Consider the following 16155-nt stretch of genomic DNA (forward strand, 5'->3'; position numbering starts at 1 on the left):
TCACATCAGATATCCACAGCCAGTGGCGTACGCATGGAGGGGGCCATTAGGCCAAGCCCCCCACAAAAAATGTTAATTCTTTATGGTTGGTGTGATTGTGTATTGCAAACATGTTATAGAGTGGTCTTGGGTAGAAGGGCTGTATTATTCGCCCTTCATACTCCCGGGGGGGGGGGGGGACGGTTGTTGAAGGGCCCACTTATTTCAATTTTTTTCATGTTTTTTTTTGGTTGTTTGATATGAAAAAATGTTGTTGTATATGTTGCTAAAAAAACCTCGTTATTATATCGTAAATTACGCAAGGCCCAATTTACCGCTTACAAAACCCCAGTTAGTGGGACCACATCTCCGTTTAAGAGCCCATCCATAATCATATTTACTTCATGCAGCGTTTTTTGGCATTTTAATATAAACAGTGTTAGTATATACTGCCATAAAAACTCGACAATTTATAACTTTAGGTTACATATATCGGTATTGCATTGTTGATCATCATTTGGAATGACTGTTTTAAATCAGCGAAACCAGTAAATCTATGCTATTTTGTTGGAGTTTACAGAAGAAATAACAGCTTACTACGCTTTTGCTTTCTTGGAAAATGTGTTTCAACGGTTGCTAGCGTAAGACTTGTCCAAAATTAAATGCTCATGAAACGACGAAGGTGTTCAATAATGGCATCCAGAATCGTTGACAGGGATTATCCAGAAAATACTTTTGCATTCGAGATTATTTTTTATTATTATTTAAAAACATTTCAGCATTTCATTTTTTTGTAACTACGGTACCGTGTTTAAGTAGACTGTTCTGCATTCATGCCAGCGTCTTTTTTTTTCAAAACAAACACTGCGTCACTTTTTCTCTAGTTTTTAGTTTTTGCATTTCAAAAGTGATACGATTACATGTTTTGGAGACGGCCTTTTTCATTGCCAATTTATCCTCTGAAAACGGCCCTGTAAAATCTTTTAGTTATTTTAGTTCAACTCCATAGCCCTTTACATTGTTATGTAGACAAAGATGGATTTCCAACAGCTTGTGGAGTAAGTCTGATGTTTTTGGTCCGAATTCATAACCTATGGTTTGAAAAACAATTTAGACACCTTTACTAAAATGTAGAGGCCCATTAGTGAATTTTGGGAGAGTAGGAAGGAGGCGAGATGGTGCTCACTCGGCCCTGTAGGGTATAGACCTTTTTTCGTTATATTTATTGACAGTGCGATAAATTTGTTTAAAGTACCCTAATAAATTGCATTCGATATTTAAAATTTCAAAGAGAGGTTCAATTTATGCTTTAATCTTAGTAGCCTACGTTGTCTGTTAATTGAAGTATTACAGTTTTTGCTTATCCGTTTAGGCCTACTATCAGGCTTTTTATATTCACATATTTAATAATTGAATCCAAAGTAGAGTGACATACGTAAAGACCGTGAGAGTTTATATTTCACAAAAAATAGCCTCGGCTGCCTTAAACCTTGGTCAGACTACAAAGTATAGCATTAGGCTACTCTTGATAAAAAAATGTCAAGTTATGTCGAACGCCTTACTCCCCCAGTAACAAAACCGTGCGTACGCCGCAAAACGTACCGTCAATCCGTGTGATTTATTGGGCTGAGTAAGCTAACTACGTCGTCTACGTAAAACATTATATGCGACGTCAAGTCAAGAGTGTTTTATCACATTTTTTTGTTTTCAATACAAAATCTATCCAATTGAGTAAACTATAGTTGCTGCAAACTAAAAAATTATCGTCAATGAAAGCTGAGTATGGCAGGCTAATCTTGCACAATATGATTTATTGACTCGAAAAAATTGAGAATGCCCCTCCCTCCCCCCACTAAGAAAATCTTGCGTACGCTACTGTCCACAGCCGCCCTCGCCATGCCCGCGAATGCAAAGAAGATGATGCTATAAGATTCGAGAAGCAGGATTTGAATTAGGAACTTGCTTATGTTTTTGCTCTTGGTCTGCAAACTTTGCATAGTATTCTCCAATAAAATTAGGCTGAAATTAACTAAGCACAAGTACTTATGTACTATAATGGTAAAAAAGCCAAGCAAAACTACTTTTAAAGCAAACTTGTTAATAGGCTAGGCAGTAAAAAGCATGCGTTGTCATTAATCTAATGCTGGAGAGGACGATTGATAAAAATATTAGGCCATTGAATGTCATGACAAGATACAGTGTTAGAATGTATTTCCTTCAAAATTTACAACGGCCTTTGTATCGTTTTATTGTTTCAGTTATGATCAGTTTCAATCCAAAACAAAATAACTGAGGTGTTGAATGGATATGCTGGTTTTGTTTCTATTTTGTATCAACTTAAATCTTTGTGTAACGAAACCGAATATGTAGGAGGCCAAGTCATGTTTCCTAACTGTGTGGAAAGATACAATTTTCCGAGTCACTGTAAACTAATTTTCAAAGTATCGCAGCTAATTTCACCTATGGCAACAACATAAGAGATTTGTATGTTAAAACAGATTTTCTTGATATTTCTGCTTAAAACTGTATTCATAGCTGGGTTCAAGTGGAGGTTTAATGAAGGCCAGCCGCGTCACAGACTCACTTGAAGAACTGAGACACTTGATAACATATGGTTCTGAACAAGCCGAAACAAATGTACATACAATAACATCGAGAGTAAGCAACTGTTTCAAGAGGGCAGAAACAAAATAGCTTATTTTTCTTTTGTGCGCGTGGGTTTTAAATAGCCAATTATGATGTAGTACCCTTCATAGGCTTTGGTGTTCCATGTTATTGACAGGAAGATACAATAGAGCAGCGAAAATGTGAAAGGAAAAGCATAAAAAGACTATAGGCTACATTCGTTCAGAAATAGACAGGCTTCGTTTGGTCTTGTGTTTCTTAAACCTATAATTTGTCAGATTAATAAGACTTTTTTCTTTGTTACCATAGGTTTTGTAACTATAGTGTGATAAGGATGACCTAAAATTAGAAGAACCGAAATTAAATTAGGCTACAATTACATCACATGATTGCCTTCAATCGCAAAATGTCTTTGTTTAAAAGCTTTAAATAAGCTACAAAGTTTAATTCACCATTAATACACCACATTAACTCATTACGTATTTTGTAGGGATGTTCGACACAGAAACAAACCTACTCAGCAATAAAACGTTTCAAAACTATTTCGTTTCGAATGATTTTTTTTCTTCTAAAACTTTTTTTTTTGATTCGAACTATCCAGCTGTTCGGTCAATTGGTGCCGAAGTCCAAAACTGTTCGAAAAGATTTTTTCTTTAAGTTTTATGCACTGGCAATATATAATATATTGTCTATATCTGGAGTTTTATGTCAGGGGGATAGGTTTGTTTGATAGGACCGCTTTAGACATAATGATTTAGCTCAGTTGTTACGCGCCTGGCTCTGGAATAATTCCCCGGCAACAATACTTCAACAATCGGAAAACTTCACTCTGCCAATCTCGGTAACTGGCGCTGCGTCAAAAGCCTCTCAAGTATACGAAACTACCAGGAACAACATATCAAGGCTTTGTCAGTCCGAGGATAAAGATTCAAAACCAAAACCAAACCAACCAAACCAAATGAAAAAACCGTGTTTTTAATTTGAACATTTATCTTGCCAGTGATGCAGTTCTTCCTTGCCTTCTGTCAGCTTCTTTTTTTCTTCTTTTCAGCCATCACTAAAGTTACCATACGCGCCTCTCGAAAAAAACCAACAATATTATCTTGTCAGGTCAAGGTGTAGTCTGATATTTCATTCTATCTATGTCATTTCTTTTCTATTACCAGTAACAATAAGTTTAATGTAGAAAAATTATTTGGTAATAGAGAGTTTCTAATACCGTAGCAAAAAGAATCTTATCCAGACTTAGTAAACTTTATACGGTAGTCTATGAATAGAAATAAAAAAATTCATGAATAGCTTACATAGCTACCAAAGATACTGCAATCTAAAATTTATTCACAATGTTGTAGGTGATTAAATGTCGCCAAACAGGTCATCACCTCTTATTTCTGCGTTGTGGTTTTTCATCAATCCACTTGATGCAAAATAATAATAATGGGCGATCGATGATTAATTGCAAGTGAAAAAAGCGATTGCCGTCAAATCAAGTGGTTACAATGACATGCACATTGTTTGTATTGAACGCCATGCAGGCTGCAGTCAGCAGTATTATTTCTCTTGCTGTTCTACCTGGTGATGCATAAGCAATGAGCAGCCATGTTTTCACTTGAAAGATTATAATCAGAAAGCTTTAAATTAAATGATTTCAGAAATCAGAACCTTGCTGGCGGTTAAAGTTAGCTGAAATTTAAAATGACAATGTTTTAAAAAAATTATTTAATACTAACAATGGCTACAGCCGACCTAGTGGGAACATGGGTAAGTAAAGTTGTGCATTAGCCTATATACTGTTGTGCACTGAACGACAAAGTTTTAAGTGTTAAAAAGCTACATTTAGCTTAGATTAAAGATAAACTTCGTTATATTTTTCAAATACATGATAAATTTGTATTTTCAAATGACAAACATGTGCTCATATGTCTTTCAAAAGTGACCCAAAATTTAACACTAGCGAACCTCAATTAACCGATGTGCTTGTTCCTTTCTAGTTTCCTAGCGGATACTACGGGCATTTTCGAAGCAGAACGCGAAATGACGTCCTTCAAGAATACCGTCATGAGGCCAGTCCTTTACCTCCAAATCAGTTTACAAAGTGGGTTAGGGTAAGCCATAGAAGAATTGCTTTGTTGTAAGCCATTGATAGCCTACCTGGAAATGAGGACAAGTTTGTCCTTCTTTGGAAACAATTACAAGTCTGAAAAATTGCAAAACAAACTGCAATATTTGCGAGAGTCTTTATAACGTGACCAATCAGTCCATATCTTTAGGCTACCTAACCATAGTTGTAAAATACCCAACGTATGTTTTTGAGGTAGATGTAGGCTACCTTCGAAAAAATGGGCAATCAGGCTTCGTGCGCAGATACGTCTCAGTTGGCTATAAAAGTAAGCCTCAGTTAGCTTGAGCTTTGTTGAAAGTCACGCGCTATAAACAGTAATGGATTCAGGAAGGTGGGAGACATGGTCATGTGCTCCTCCAAACTGACAAAAGCATACACTATTTTGCCTTTTTTGCAAAATTCTGTTGCTCGCTTTGCCCAATCAATAGCGCCCTTTGCACAAACATGGGGTGCTGTTGGTGTTTCTAGTAGTGGATTTAAAAGGCAGAAAGTTTTCATATGCTCTTAAAAAAAAACGGAGAAAATAATGCAATATATTTTGAAGTACTGTAAGTATATTGCTCACAACTAGTTTGACAGGTTATTGACCTATTCCTGTGTTAATAAAGGAAGAATGTGAAATATAGCTTGTATAATTTAGGGGAGAGTGAGGTTAGTTGGAAGGCGGGGTTAGTTGAAAAATTATCATTTTTTTTTAAATCTTGACGACTTTTTTAAATATTTACTGCCACCATGTAATGTAGTTTATAAAAACACATAATCCATGTTAATTTCGATTTGTTGAGTCAAGTTATGCCTGTTTGGCAGACAATTTTGTATTTTCTTACTTTCGAAGTAAATTTTTTGGCGTTTTAAGAAACATCTTTTGCGTCCATGTCGTTTAAGATAGGCAGAAGTATTTTCGTGTGTGTCAGCTCTAGGTGTTCTACAACACCAAGAAATAAACAAATTTCAGTCAAATGCACCATGGTTGAATATTTTAGGAAAATAGTTTGTCATATGCTAATGGGGCTAGTTGGAAAATAGTGGGTTGGGGTTAGTTGGAAAATGTTTTGATGCCAGTATGACGATGTAATATGATGCGAGTATATCGTCGTGGTATGATAGTACGTAGCATAAGCTCCAATGTACTTGTTTGAAGCAGATATACTGGTAAAATTTTAATTTGAATAGCTTGGAAAGTGCAATATATACGGTATCACAAGTTTTAAAAATGATATTATTAAAAAATGTTTTTGCGGTGATTAGGTGTAGAATTCTTTGCATTTTGATTTCAAAGCAAATTAACATATTTGCTTGTTGTGCTTGTTGTGCGTTGTGAAAGTTGTGCCGCCCCAGGCATGGGGTTAGTTGGAAAATCAATTGTATGTTTGTTTATTTTAAATTTGCATTAAAAGTTAAATTGACTGCATACTTATTTTTAGTTGTATGATAGGGGACAACATAGGTGATAATTTAAGCCGCTTCAAGTTGTCAGGTTATGCACTAATTGCTTTAAATTCCACTTTAAAAAAAAAACTTTCCAACTAACCCCAGTCTCCCCTACTGTAGGGAAAACTGGGGACAACTTTTAGACCGAATTTCAAAATTCCGCTGACCAAGACTAGCCTAAAAAGCCTACACATTATACACACTATTAAGTTATATACATCTTCCTCTAAAATCAAAAGTGATAAAAATCTTTCTGTCATAACTTCAAGTTCTACACGAATCTAGTTTTAATTTGATGAATTTCGTCAAATGCAAAGTGTATTCGCATTAACAAAAAGGCATTAGTAGTCCACAAAATATGCAAAAAGCGACCAAAGCATGACAAGTATTTCAAAAGTGGCGGGGAACAAGCCCCCAGACCTACTATCATTCTTTTTGATTCTTAGGACTTCCACGTTTCACATTTTATATTTTATTCAAACATTTTTGTTTTGATGAAACTTTGATGACCAGTTTTTTTCTGGAATCCCTACTTTCTGCAAAACAGTAGACCTAAGCTACAAATAGTTGCAAACAATGTATATGCGAAACAAGCGAAGTATGCGAAACTCCCAGAAATAACCAATCAAGGCTTTGTCAGTCCGAGGATGAAGATTCAAAACCAACCAATCTTTATTATGTTCATTAAAACTTTAAAAACGTAAGCATTATTTTTTGATGTAGGCAGCTACTAAGCAGCCTCTGCCATGTTACAGCATGTAGGCCTATCGTTTTCGCTGTAATGATTAAAAGTGAAAACAAAATTAAAAAAATTTATCAAAACATTTAAACATACAGTAAATAACATTTGAATTTCGAGCCACTTGCGCTAAAATCAATAGCAGGTAGGCCATTGTATAAGCCGCTTTGTATTTGTATCTTGATAAAAATTTGATGCGTTGTTTTGGAGGTTATACTACAGGCAAATTGTTCGTAAGCAATTGCTCGTAAAACAATTGTTCGTAAACTGTTTTTCGTAAAATGAAATCCGTAAAACAATTCTTCGTAAAGCATTTTTTCGTATACATTAAATTTTAACTGCATGCACGAAAAAATGCTTTAGGAAGAATTGTTTTACGAAGAATTAATTTTACGAACAATTGTTTTACGAACAATTGCTTACGAACAATTGCTTTACAAACAACTGTTTACGAAAAAAACGTCGGACACCGTTTTGGATTAAATAAGACTCCATTATCTACTCGCAACTTTAAGATACTTTGCTTCTGCTCCATTGTCTTAAATTTTTTGTTCTAGTGAGTCCAAGTATTTATTTTTCAGAAATCCCCAGACACTCATCAGTTTTCAAAACATGACAACAGACATTCCTTTCCTACGGATGCCAGCTACTTTGACACGGTACATTTTTGGACTTCAAATCACGCTTTAAAATTCCTTGTCATGTCTTGTTCAAAGGAAAACAGTAATTATTACTGACAATAAAAAAAACTTTATATGAAATATTTCTTGGAAGCGGAAGTACTGCTATTACGTCAAAGATCTTTGATACTCTCATAAATTTTTGTTGACTAAGCACTTAAAGTGGCACAATCTAGTTTCATTACAGTTGTAGACATATCTCTGTTTGTGACACCTATTTTATTACCTGATACACAACCCATAATGTTTCATTACTTTTTAAACTCTCACAAAGCAGCAGTGCGCACTTCTATTGATCTTGATGATGTGGCAAAAAAATTCAATCAAGTGCGCAACGCTTTAGAATTGTTATTTTTTAGGGAATGGGAAGACGAAAAGGTAATGTTTCAATAAAAGCCTTCAATCCCGAGCTGATCTCATGGATGCCACATAAAGATGCAATCGCAAAAGAAGGTTCATCCGTTTCTCTTTACAGGTTTGTCTTTTATTTTCAGTGTTCGAAAATGGCAGACTGCTTTTACTATAAAAGTTTCATTTTGATTTGTATTTTTTTTCTTTTATTTTTAAGGTAGCAGTAGCCTATTTAATGTTTAATCTAAACAAAAGAAGAAGAAAATAAACAGAAGGTTCAAAAGTTTATTAATTTATTCTCTTTTCTTCTTGTCACATTCTTATATGATAACTTTAGAAGAAAATCAACCTTAGGTTAGAAAATCTATGAACCACACTATATCTGAACATGCTAAGCCTACGATGGAGTTACATATCTTTATTAGATTTTAAAACAATTTTTTGCTCAGATTCTTATGTAATGTATGAAGCTTCGTTTATTGTTATTCGTGTTACGATAAGTATTGATCTTAGTTTATCATCCACAGATTACCTACAGAAAAACATTGCTGCTCGGCCCTTTGTAATTCAACTTTCTGGCTTTAAACAGTTGAAATTACTTTCCTTTTAAAGAATGAGGAGTTTCTTTGTAATAAACTATAGATTAACATACTTAGCTTACACACATTTTTAATCATATTTTCAGATTAGATTTTCGAAAAGGAGGAATTAAATCAAGCGAACCAATACCACAACGCCTGTCTCCTCGTATTCAAAAGAAGATGGCTGAAATGGAAGAAACAGATACTCAACTTAAATGGACTTCGGATTATAAAACCCAGTATGGTCATGGCCAGCCGAATGTTAAAATCAACACAGACATGAATACAGGAAGAAGTTACAACGGAAAAGATCCAACTCGTCTGCACCAGCATTTAAATAAGACAGGTCAACTTATAAAAGTTGTGCCGCCTTATTTAGCGCACACAAAGAGACGCACGAAGTCAGCTCCTCCAATACGATACAACGTTGGAGATTGCCTTGTTTGGAATTCTTCTCCAACATCCACACCTCTTCTTGGTTCTTCATTTTTACTTGAACAAAAACAAAACAAAATAAAACAGGCGACACGAGAAAAGAATGATCGACCACGGCCGCCAAATGAAAAGCGTCCCAACGGCCTACTCTACACCCCAAGAAGCAGCAAAATCCGTCCTCAACAAACAACCTTAGTGGATTCCAAAACCATGACCCCGGCTGCTACAGATATCAATTCCTTTGCACCATTACAGTCCTACCCAAGTTCTCGTGATAACGAAAATTGTTCACCCCATTCTGAACGAATTCTTCCTAAGCCGGTTGTTGTCGTTAATTGAAGGCAATTCTTCATCAAAGGATATAGGCTACGACTGCCAGGCATAAGTTTGTTGAGCATAGCGGCATGGGTCGTATTAAATCTGGTTAAAAAGTTAAAGGCTTAATTTAGCCTACATTTCAATTTGCACTATCATCTTTAGTTTTTTTTTTACACTGGTGTACATTGGCAGTGAGTGCATGAAACTCCCACAAAGCAAAGTGATCCAAATAAATTACAGCATAGTCCACTGTAGTCAGCTTATTTTGTTGGTTTGGTTCATTGAGAAAATTGTAATGTCAGACTGTTTTGACGTTGAAACAATCCTTTCATGATCGAACCGTGTTCGGTTTTCATATTTAGGCTTCGATTAAAAAGCAAAGCTTGCGTACAGCAAATGTCAGCCTAAAGTGTTCCTGACGACACAAAGTCCTGATAAATTATTATCTGTGTCATAATGAATTATGTAGGCTATAATAATGTGTCACGTTAGAAAGTAGCCTAATATCTAATATCTAATGACTTTCGATATCTCTAAAAATCTTTATTTCTATTTGAAATAATAGTTAGCCTACGAGAAACAAACTACCGAAGTCTCAAATCACTGAAAAACTCCATGTTTAACCGTTTAGTGTTAAACTTGTGCAGATTATCATTGGATTTCCAGTGCAAGCGCCAAAATGTAGTTCCATATTTGCAAAGAATAGAAGCACAAATGCAGCCTAAAATCATGACAAATGATCATAAAGACTGTATTTATGTACTACTTTTCCGATTACCAACTATAGGCTAATACTAAAGGCTTTGACGGCATCTCAATCTTACAGTAGGCTATCTACTAGTATCTAGTCAGCCTCTAGCCAAAGTTGAAAGCTTCTCTGTTGAAAAGGCGACATAATAAGGACCAGGGATCTGTCCTAAACTACTCTTCTCAACCGCAGACAATGAAACACAAACTGAGATCTCCAACCTCACAATTCCTGAAGACAACATGAAATAGGCCGAGAACGAGAAGAGTATAGATGGAGTAGGTTACTCTACTTTACTTGTGTGTGTTTTTTTAAAGTTAGTGCAAAGAGCAATACAGTACAGCAAAAAACAATATAAGTTAATAAGAACACAAAATTTGTTTGTTCGTCATTGAGGCTGTGCAAGCATAGGCTATGCTTTTAGCTTTATTTCGGCTGCTCATTATGCTGTCTGCGCTCAACGTCATCTCTTAGTATTATTTATGACGCCAAAGAAAACATCCAATGTAGAAAAGATTGCTTTGCGGACTGTGGAGTCATACATCTTAGAGATGCAGACGGGCGCGGATCTAGGAGTTTTTTTGGGGGGCCAGAAAATGTGAAATTGAATTAAAAAGTAAAAAAAAGATAAAACAGAAATGAACAATCAGTGGCGTACAATCAGTGGCGAGGTTTTGACGGCGTGTTTGCCAAAAGCGACACCCAGCGGCGTGGGGTTTGGGGGCCTCCCCCAGAAAAATTTGAAAAATTACTTTGCATTTGGTGCATTCTGAGAGAATTTTCAACAAAAATATGGGTATAAATATTCCTGTAAAATGGTGCTGTCCGGTGGCATAGCAAAAGGATAAGATCATGTTTTCTTAGGCATTTTTTCGATAATAAAGCTAAGTCTCTATGTTTTCTTGTTGCTAATTCCTGGCTGAGATGTTTGAATGTTTGGTATTGGCAAAACTCGCTCTTTTAATGCAGTTTCGCTAAAATTAGGCAAACTTTGTTTTAAAGACATAGAGACTGAAAGCATCATTCTCAATGTCGTGACGTCACACGCGTGCCAAAGGGGGGTTGTAACCCCAACCCCCCCCCCCCCCACCTCCCCCCCCCTTGGCTACGCCACTGTGAACAATGATACTACGACATATACGATATGCTATAAAATAGACACTAAAACAGTAATGTTCATCAATAAATTTTGCTGGAATAAAAATTGCTAAGCATGCAAAGTAAACTTGAAATCTGGTTTAAAATCCATTATGCAGTGTCCATTGGATATTGGTATGTTTGCAGACATATAGCCTACGGTAATTGATTGAAATTATGATGAAGACTAAAAACTATAAAACAATTCAGGTTTCAGATTGTTTCAACTGACTTCATTTAGCTCAGCGTTGGTTTCAGCTGAACCAGCTCCAACGAACGTTGCTATTAAAATGTATAATCGATGGATAATTTCAACCTTAATAATAACAAAAAATATTCCCCCCCCCCCGGGATAAGTTAAGTCCGCTGTGGGACTAACATCAGCTGTTTAGAAGCATATCAAGCCATTCAACAATTTTTCACAAAATTTCAGGAGGGGCCCGGGCCCTTTGGGCCCCCCATAGATCCGTGCCTGGATGCAGACATGCTTAACCCATCGTCCAAATTGACATGGGCTATGATGACAATCGCCACCAGTACACTACGTATTAATCCGTTGCGCCACCATGCAGCCAATTTATAGAGCAGGCTAGTGAATTTATTTTTATTTGTACTTACACCAGACTCAAGATGGTCCATTATTACAATAACACATAAAAAGTAAAAATAAAGCAAGTATTCAACTTTGAAGAGCTGAATAATAATGTAGACCTACCGTCCGGCCTACCGTATACGAAGATTGATAGTAACAGTCCTTTCGCATTGGCTCATAAACCCACTGGTTGGAAAATAATTAACAACGTGTTACAAATTGACATAATTTTTTACGAATGATAGCTAGAAAAGTTGCGATTTTGTTATCAACGAAAGCATAGGTGATGCTGCATCGTCTCTGCAGATGAAACAACAGTCTGTGATAACTATTGTATCCAAGTATTGTTGCCCATATTGATATGATTTTGTTTCTTAGCTAACAAAGCGCTTAAAAACATTAAAAGGTTAACTTGTTATAATTGACATTTCAACTGCTTATTTTAAGATATAACTCATCCAATTTTTTTATAATAGCCAAATCCTGATCTTGGACAAACCACAACAGGGAAATTAGAGCAGCTTTGTAAACTCGAAGCATTTTTAGAATTTTTTTACGCTTAGTTTTCTTGATAAAAGTATGCTATTAGAGTTAGACTAACAATCATTTTTGAACAAAGTTATAGATTGTATCAAGCACCGGTCGGAGAATTAAGTTCAAAAGCGATGTTTGAGAATTTTGCAGCAAAAATGCCACAATTGTTATTAAATGATGACCTGTAGATTTTTCGAACATAGGCTATTATATGACGGCATACAACTTTTATTACTTGAACATTATTCCTATAAACTAATGTAATGGGACAGAATTTAATTTGCAACATGAGGTATGACTTTTTTTGTCATGCGCCGATTTTGCTTTGACTGGCAGAAAACTTTTAAAGTGTCTGAAAGGAATATTCTTCTTCTTGCGTTTGAGGCCGCCACAGATCACGTTGTTACATCCAGGCGCAGCAGCCAATGGATTGTGTATTCATCGAGCGTTGTTAGGTCCACATGTCTATCTTGTGGTCGGTATACAGGACATTGATAGATAATGTGGTTTGCAGTTTGAAAATCTGAGCCACACGCACAAGATGGTGAATCGGCGAGGCCCCACTGGAACATGTTGCTGCTAAAACGGCCCACTCCAGTCCGCAGGCGATTGAGCTTCACCCATTCCTTCCGGGGTAGTTCTGCTGGTATTGGTATTGGGAAAGACTGTTGGTATTGGGAAGGACTGTGAATTGGGTTGGTTTTGCAACTTCTCTGCATTCACGGTTCCAAACTTCGGAAATGTGGAAGTTCGATTTGCAGATAGCTGCAGCATGTCGGGAGAACGGGCGTCGAGATTTCAAGCGCTGGGGCTTTTGGGAGTGCGAGTTTAGGACAATCTGGTTGAGGAGGTGGTCATCCCTTGACATAGCTTGTAGGACCAGACTACGTACGTGGTTTTCCCTACGAAGTCGACCTGGGGCGATGCCTGATAAGACCGGCAGAAAGTCAGTGGGAGTTGGAAGCAGGCAACCGGTGATTATTCTCATGGTGGTGTTGAGGGCAGTGTCAATTGTGGAAGTGTGTACGCTGCGGCACCAAGTGGAGGAAGCATATTCGGAAGTGCTGTAAACAAGTGCAAGAGCACTTGTACGGAGTGTGGATGTACTAGCACCCCAGGATGTTCCAGCTAGGCATCTCAGCAAGTTGTTGCGTGCTGATAGCTTAGCATGGAGGGCTTCAGCATGGAGTTTGTAGGTTAATTGTCGGTCGAGCTTCACTCCGAGATAGGTGGGACACGGGTTGTGTGGGAGTGGGTTTCCATTGAGAGAGACTAACAATTGGCGTGTAGATTCCATGTTGCAAAGGTGAAAAGGTGTGACGGTGGTCTTTGCCAGGCTCAGTTTCAGCATCCACAGCTTCAGGTAGTCTGCGATTTTGGCCATGTCATCTGTAAGTGCTTTCTCTACCACAGGAGTGTGCAACCTTTATTACAGGAGGGCCAGATATAAATAACGGGGGGAAACCGCGGGCCGCACGTTTATTTAACATGTGATTTCTAGTAGTGGCAGGCACAAAAAAGTAGTTTTTTTGTTATTCATGTTATTCTTATGGCATTATTAGAAATTATCTCCTTGCAGAAATTATAAGTTTAGACGCATAAATTTTTGAAGAAAACTGTTATTCAAATTTGCTGTCACACCGTCTTTAAACGAGTTCAGTGAGAAGTTTGCAGCTGGCTTCTTTTCCCGACGGCTTTTTTCCAAATTTACTTTAATGGAAGTGCTCGCAATTCAAGTCCATTTTCCAAGCGTTCGTCTGTCAGAATCGTCCGATAGGGAGATTTCATGACGCCCATTTAAGAAAAAAATTGTTCGCACAAATAGCCTACGTTGAGCCAAAAAGAGCCATTTTTGAAGCCATGGATTTTTTTAATGTGGAAAGTCATCTTAATGTGGAAAGTCATCTTAGTTGAGATGTTTTCGGTAAAAATCACCAAGTTTCATTTCTAAATAACTTACTTTGCTTTCAAATCTGTCTTCTCTTGAAAATCAATCAGTTCAAGTTATATTTGCTGGTGCTTTATCAATGTCTGTGTTGAATGGCGAAACGAATATACCAAATAAATGTTCATGAGATTTGAAGTCTTTGAAACGAGCCAAAAATTCATGCAACAAAATTTCAAGTTGGTCTGCAAATTCAGTTTTCTTCTCAGGATGCTCAAAAGTAGGAAAGTCTCTCAAAGTTGGAAAGTGGAAAGGATTTCCTGTCTGTACGTGAGCTTTCCAGAGGTTTCGAAAGGACGTGGTTTCGACACCGCTTCAGAGCACGCGGCTGTGTCTCGGCAAAGACACTTAGCTTATTAATGACAAGTCAAAATAAGGGGAGCAGCTGACTCGAAAACTATATGTCACTTCGCTCATGCTTCGCTGCTTCCTATCGTCTGTTGTATCGTATCTGTGATCGCAGTGTACGGTTAGTTATCGCAATGGGCGCAAATAAAAACACGAATCTTATTATTATTAAGTTATTATAAGTCGTAATCTGTTCATAATGCCTTTTATGTGACCTTACAGTTTTACATTCCAAATAATTTAATACAATGGATTAGCGGTGGCAGGTGGGAGATTTCTAAAATGGTTAACAGAAGGTGCGAAATCTACAATAATCCACTCCACAATGAATTGTTCACACGTACCAGGCTAAACTAAACTATAAACACGTTTCACGGGCTGCACACAATTCAAAATTGGAACAACTTTGCGGGCCGCACAATTTTTCTTCACGGGCCGCATTTGGCCCGCGGGCCGCACGTTGCACACCCCTGCTCAACCACATGCCAGGACTTGTCAGAATTGAGTAGTGCCAGATCATCAGCATAGCCGTACTGGCGTGACGTAGTCTCTGGCATGTCACTAATGTAGATGTTAAATAGTAGGGGTGATAAGCATGATCCTTGCGGAACACCGTTTTTTAAGCGGCGGGGCCGGCTGCACTGCCCGTCACTCGTCTTAAGCAAAAAGGTCCGATTTGCAAAAATATTTGCGAGAAATCGCACTATCTTTTTGTCTGGGATCCTACGGAGGAGCTTTAGGGTTAGCCCTTGGTGCCACACAGTGTCATAGGCAGCAGTGAGGTCCACCAAAATTACTCCTGCTTTGTTGCCCTTCTCGAAACTTTCCTCAATATTCTCGGTCAGCTTGACTGCTTGATGAGTCGTACAGCGTCCGTGCCGAAATCCAGCTTGTTCTTTTGGTAGCTGGGGATCAACAACTGGCTCGAGTCTAGTTAGTAGGAGCCGTTCCAGGATCTTGTATGGGACGCAGAGTAGTGATATTGGGCGATAGCTCTTGGGATCATCAGCTGGCTTGTTTGGTTTAGGTACTGCCACTACAGTTGCTTTTTGCCAGATTTTAGGTATGGCCTGGAGGGTCAGGCAAGCAGAATAGAACCTTTTCAACCATGCCAGACATTTGGAGCCACAGTGCCTCAAGAATTCTGGAGGGATGTTATCGGGCCCTTGTGCTTTCCCGCTTTTAACTTGTTTGATGGCAGACGCAAGTTCTCTGGTGTTGAAGGGGGCTGACAGATGGCCATCTGCGTTTGGGGCGTTACAGAGCCTGCTGCATTCCTGCTTCATTGCAAGGGCGTGCTTCTTGTTTGCCACTTTACATTTGCCATTGGCTAGGAGCTGTTGTGCTATGGCGTTAGCGGTTACAGGGCATCGTTTAGGATTGGAGGTGCGGCCTGTAAGGCGATTGAAGGTTTTCCATGCAGCTCTGCTTGAGTGGATGAAGTCAATGCCTTGCACTGTATCTTCCCAACGCTGTTTACGTTTTACGTTGAGGTGTTCCAACAGATCATTGGCAGTCATGGATGTCTCTTCACTGGTTTTTGAGGCCAGGAACGCATCATAGTGTTTGTTGCATTCTTCGTCCCATGAT

At 37.9% G+C, this 16155-nt stretch overlaps 1 protein-coding gene across 1 annotated transcript; it reads left to right on the top strand.

Moving 5' to 3' along the window:
- Positions 1-4254: 4254 nt before the first annotated feature.
- Positions 4255-9830, top strand: LOC145782378 (uncharacterized). The gene is made up of 5 exons (XM_082594161.1): positions 4255-4365; positions 4596-4709; positions 7478-7555; positions 7936-8051; positions 8613-9830. Exons 1-5 carry the CDS (start codon positions 4336-4338, stop codon positions 9280-9282), a joined length of 1008 nt encoding a protein of 335 aa, XP_082450287.1. The 5' UTR covers positions 4255-4335; the 3' UTR covers positions 9283-9830.
- Positions 9831-16155: the final 6325 nt, after the last annotated feature.

This window comes from Aplidium turbinatum, chromosome 13, assembly GCF_918807975.1.
Source record: "Aplidium turbinatum chromosome 13, kaAplTurb1.1, whole genome shotgun sequence".
Taxonomy (NCBI): domain Eukaryota; kingdom Metazoa; phylum Chordata; class Ascidiacea; order Aplousobranchia; family Polyclinidae; genus Aplidium; species Aplidium turbinatum.

Excerpts from the sequence above, each read along its gene's own strand:
- LOC145782378 (XM_082594161.1), top strand. The coding sequence starts at position 4,336 with ATGGCTACAGCCGACCTAGTGGGAACATGG. Across the intron at positions 4,710-7,477 it reads AGTTTACAAAGTGGGTTAGG|AAATCCCCAGACACTCATCA; the intron begins GTAAGCCATAGA and ends TTTATTTTTCAG. Across the intron at positions 7,556-7,935 it reads ATGCCAGCTACTTTGACACG|GGAATGGGAAGACGAAAAGG; the intron begins GTACATTTTTGG and ends GTTATTTTTTAG.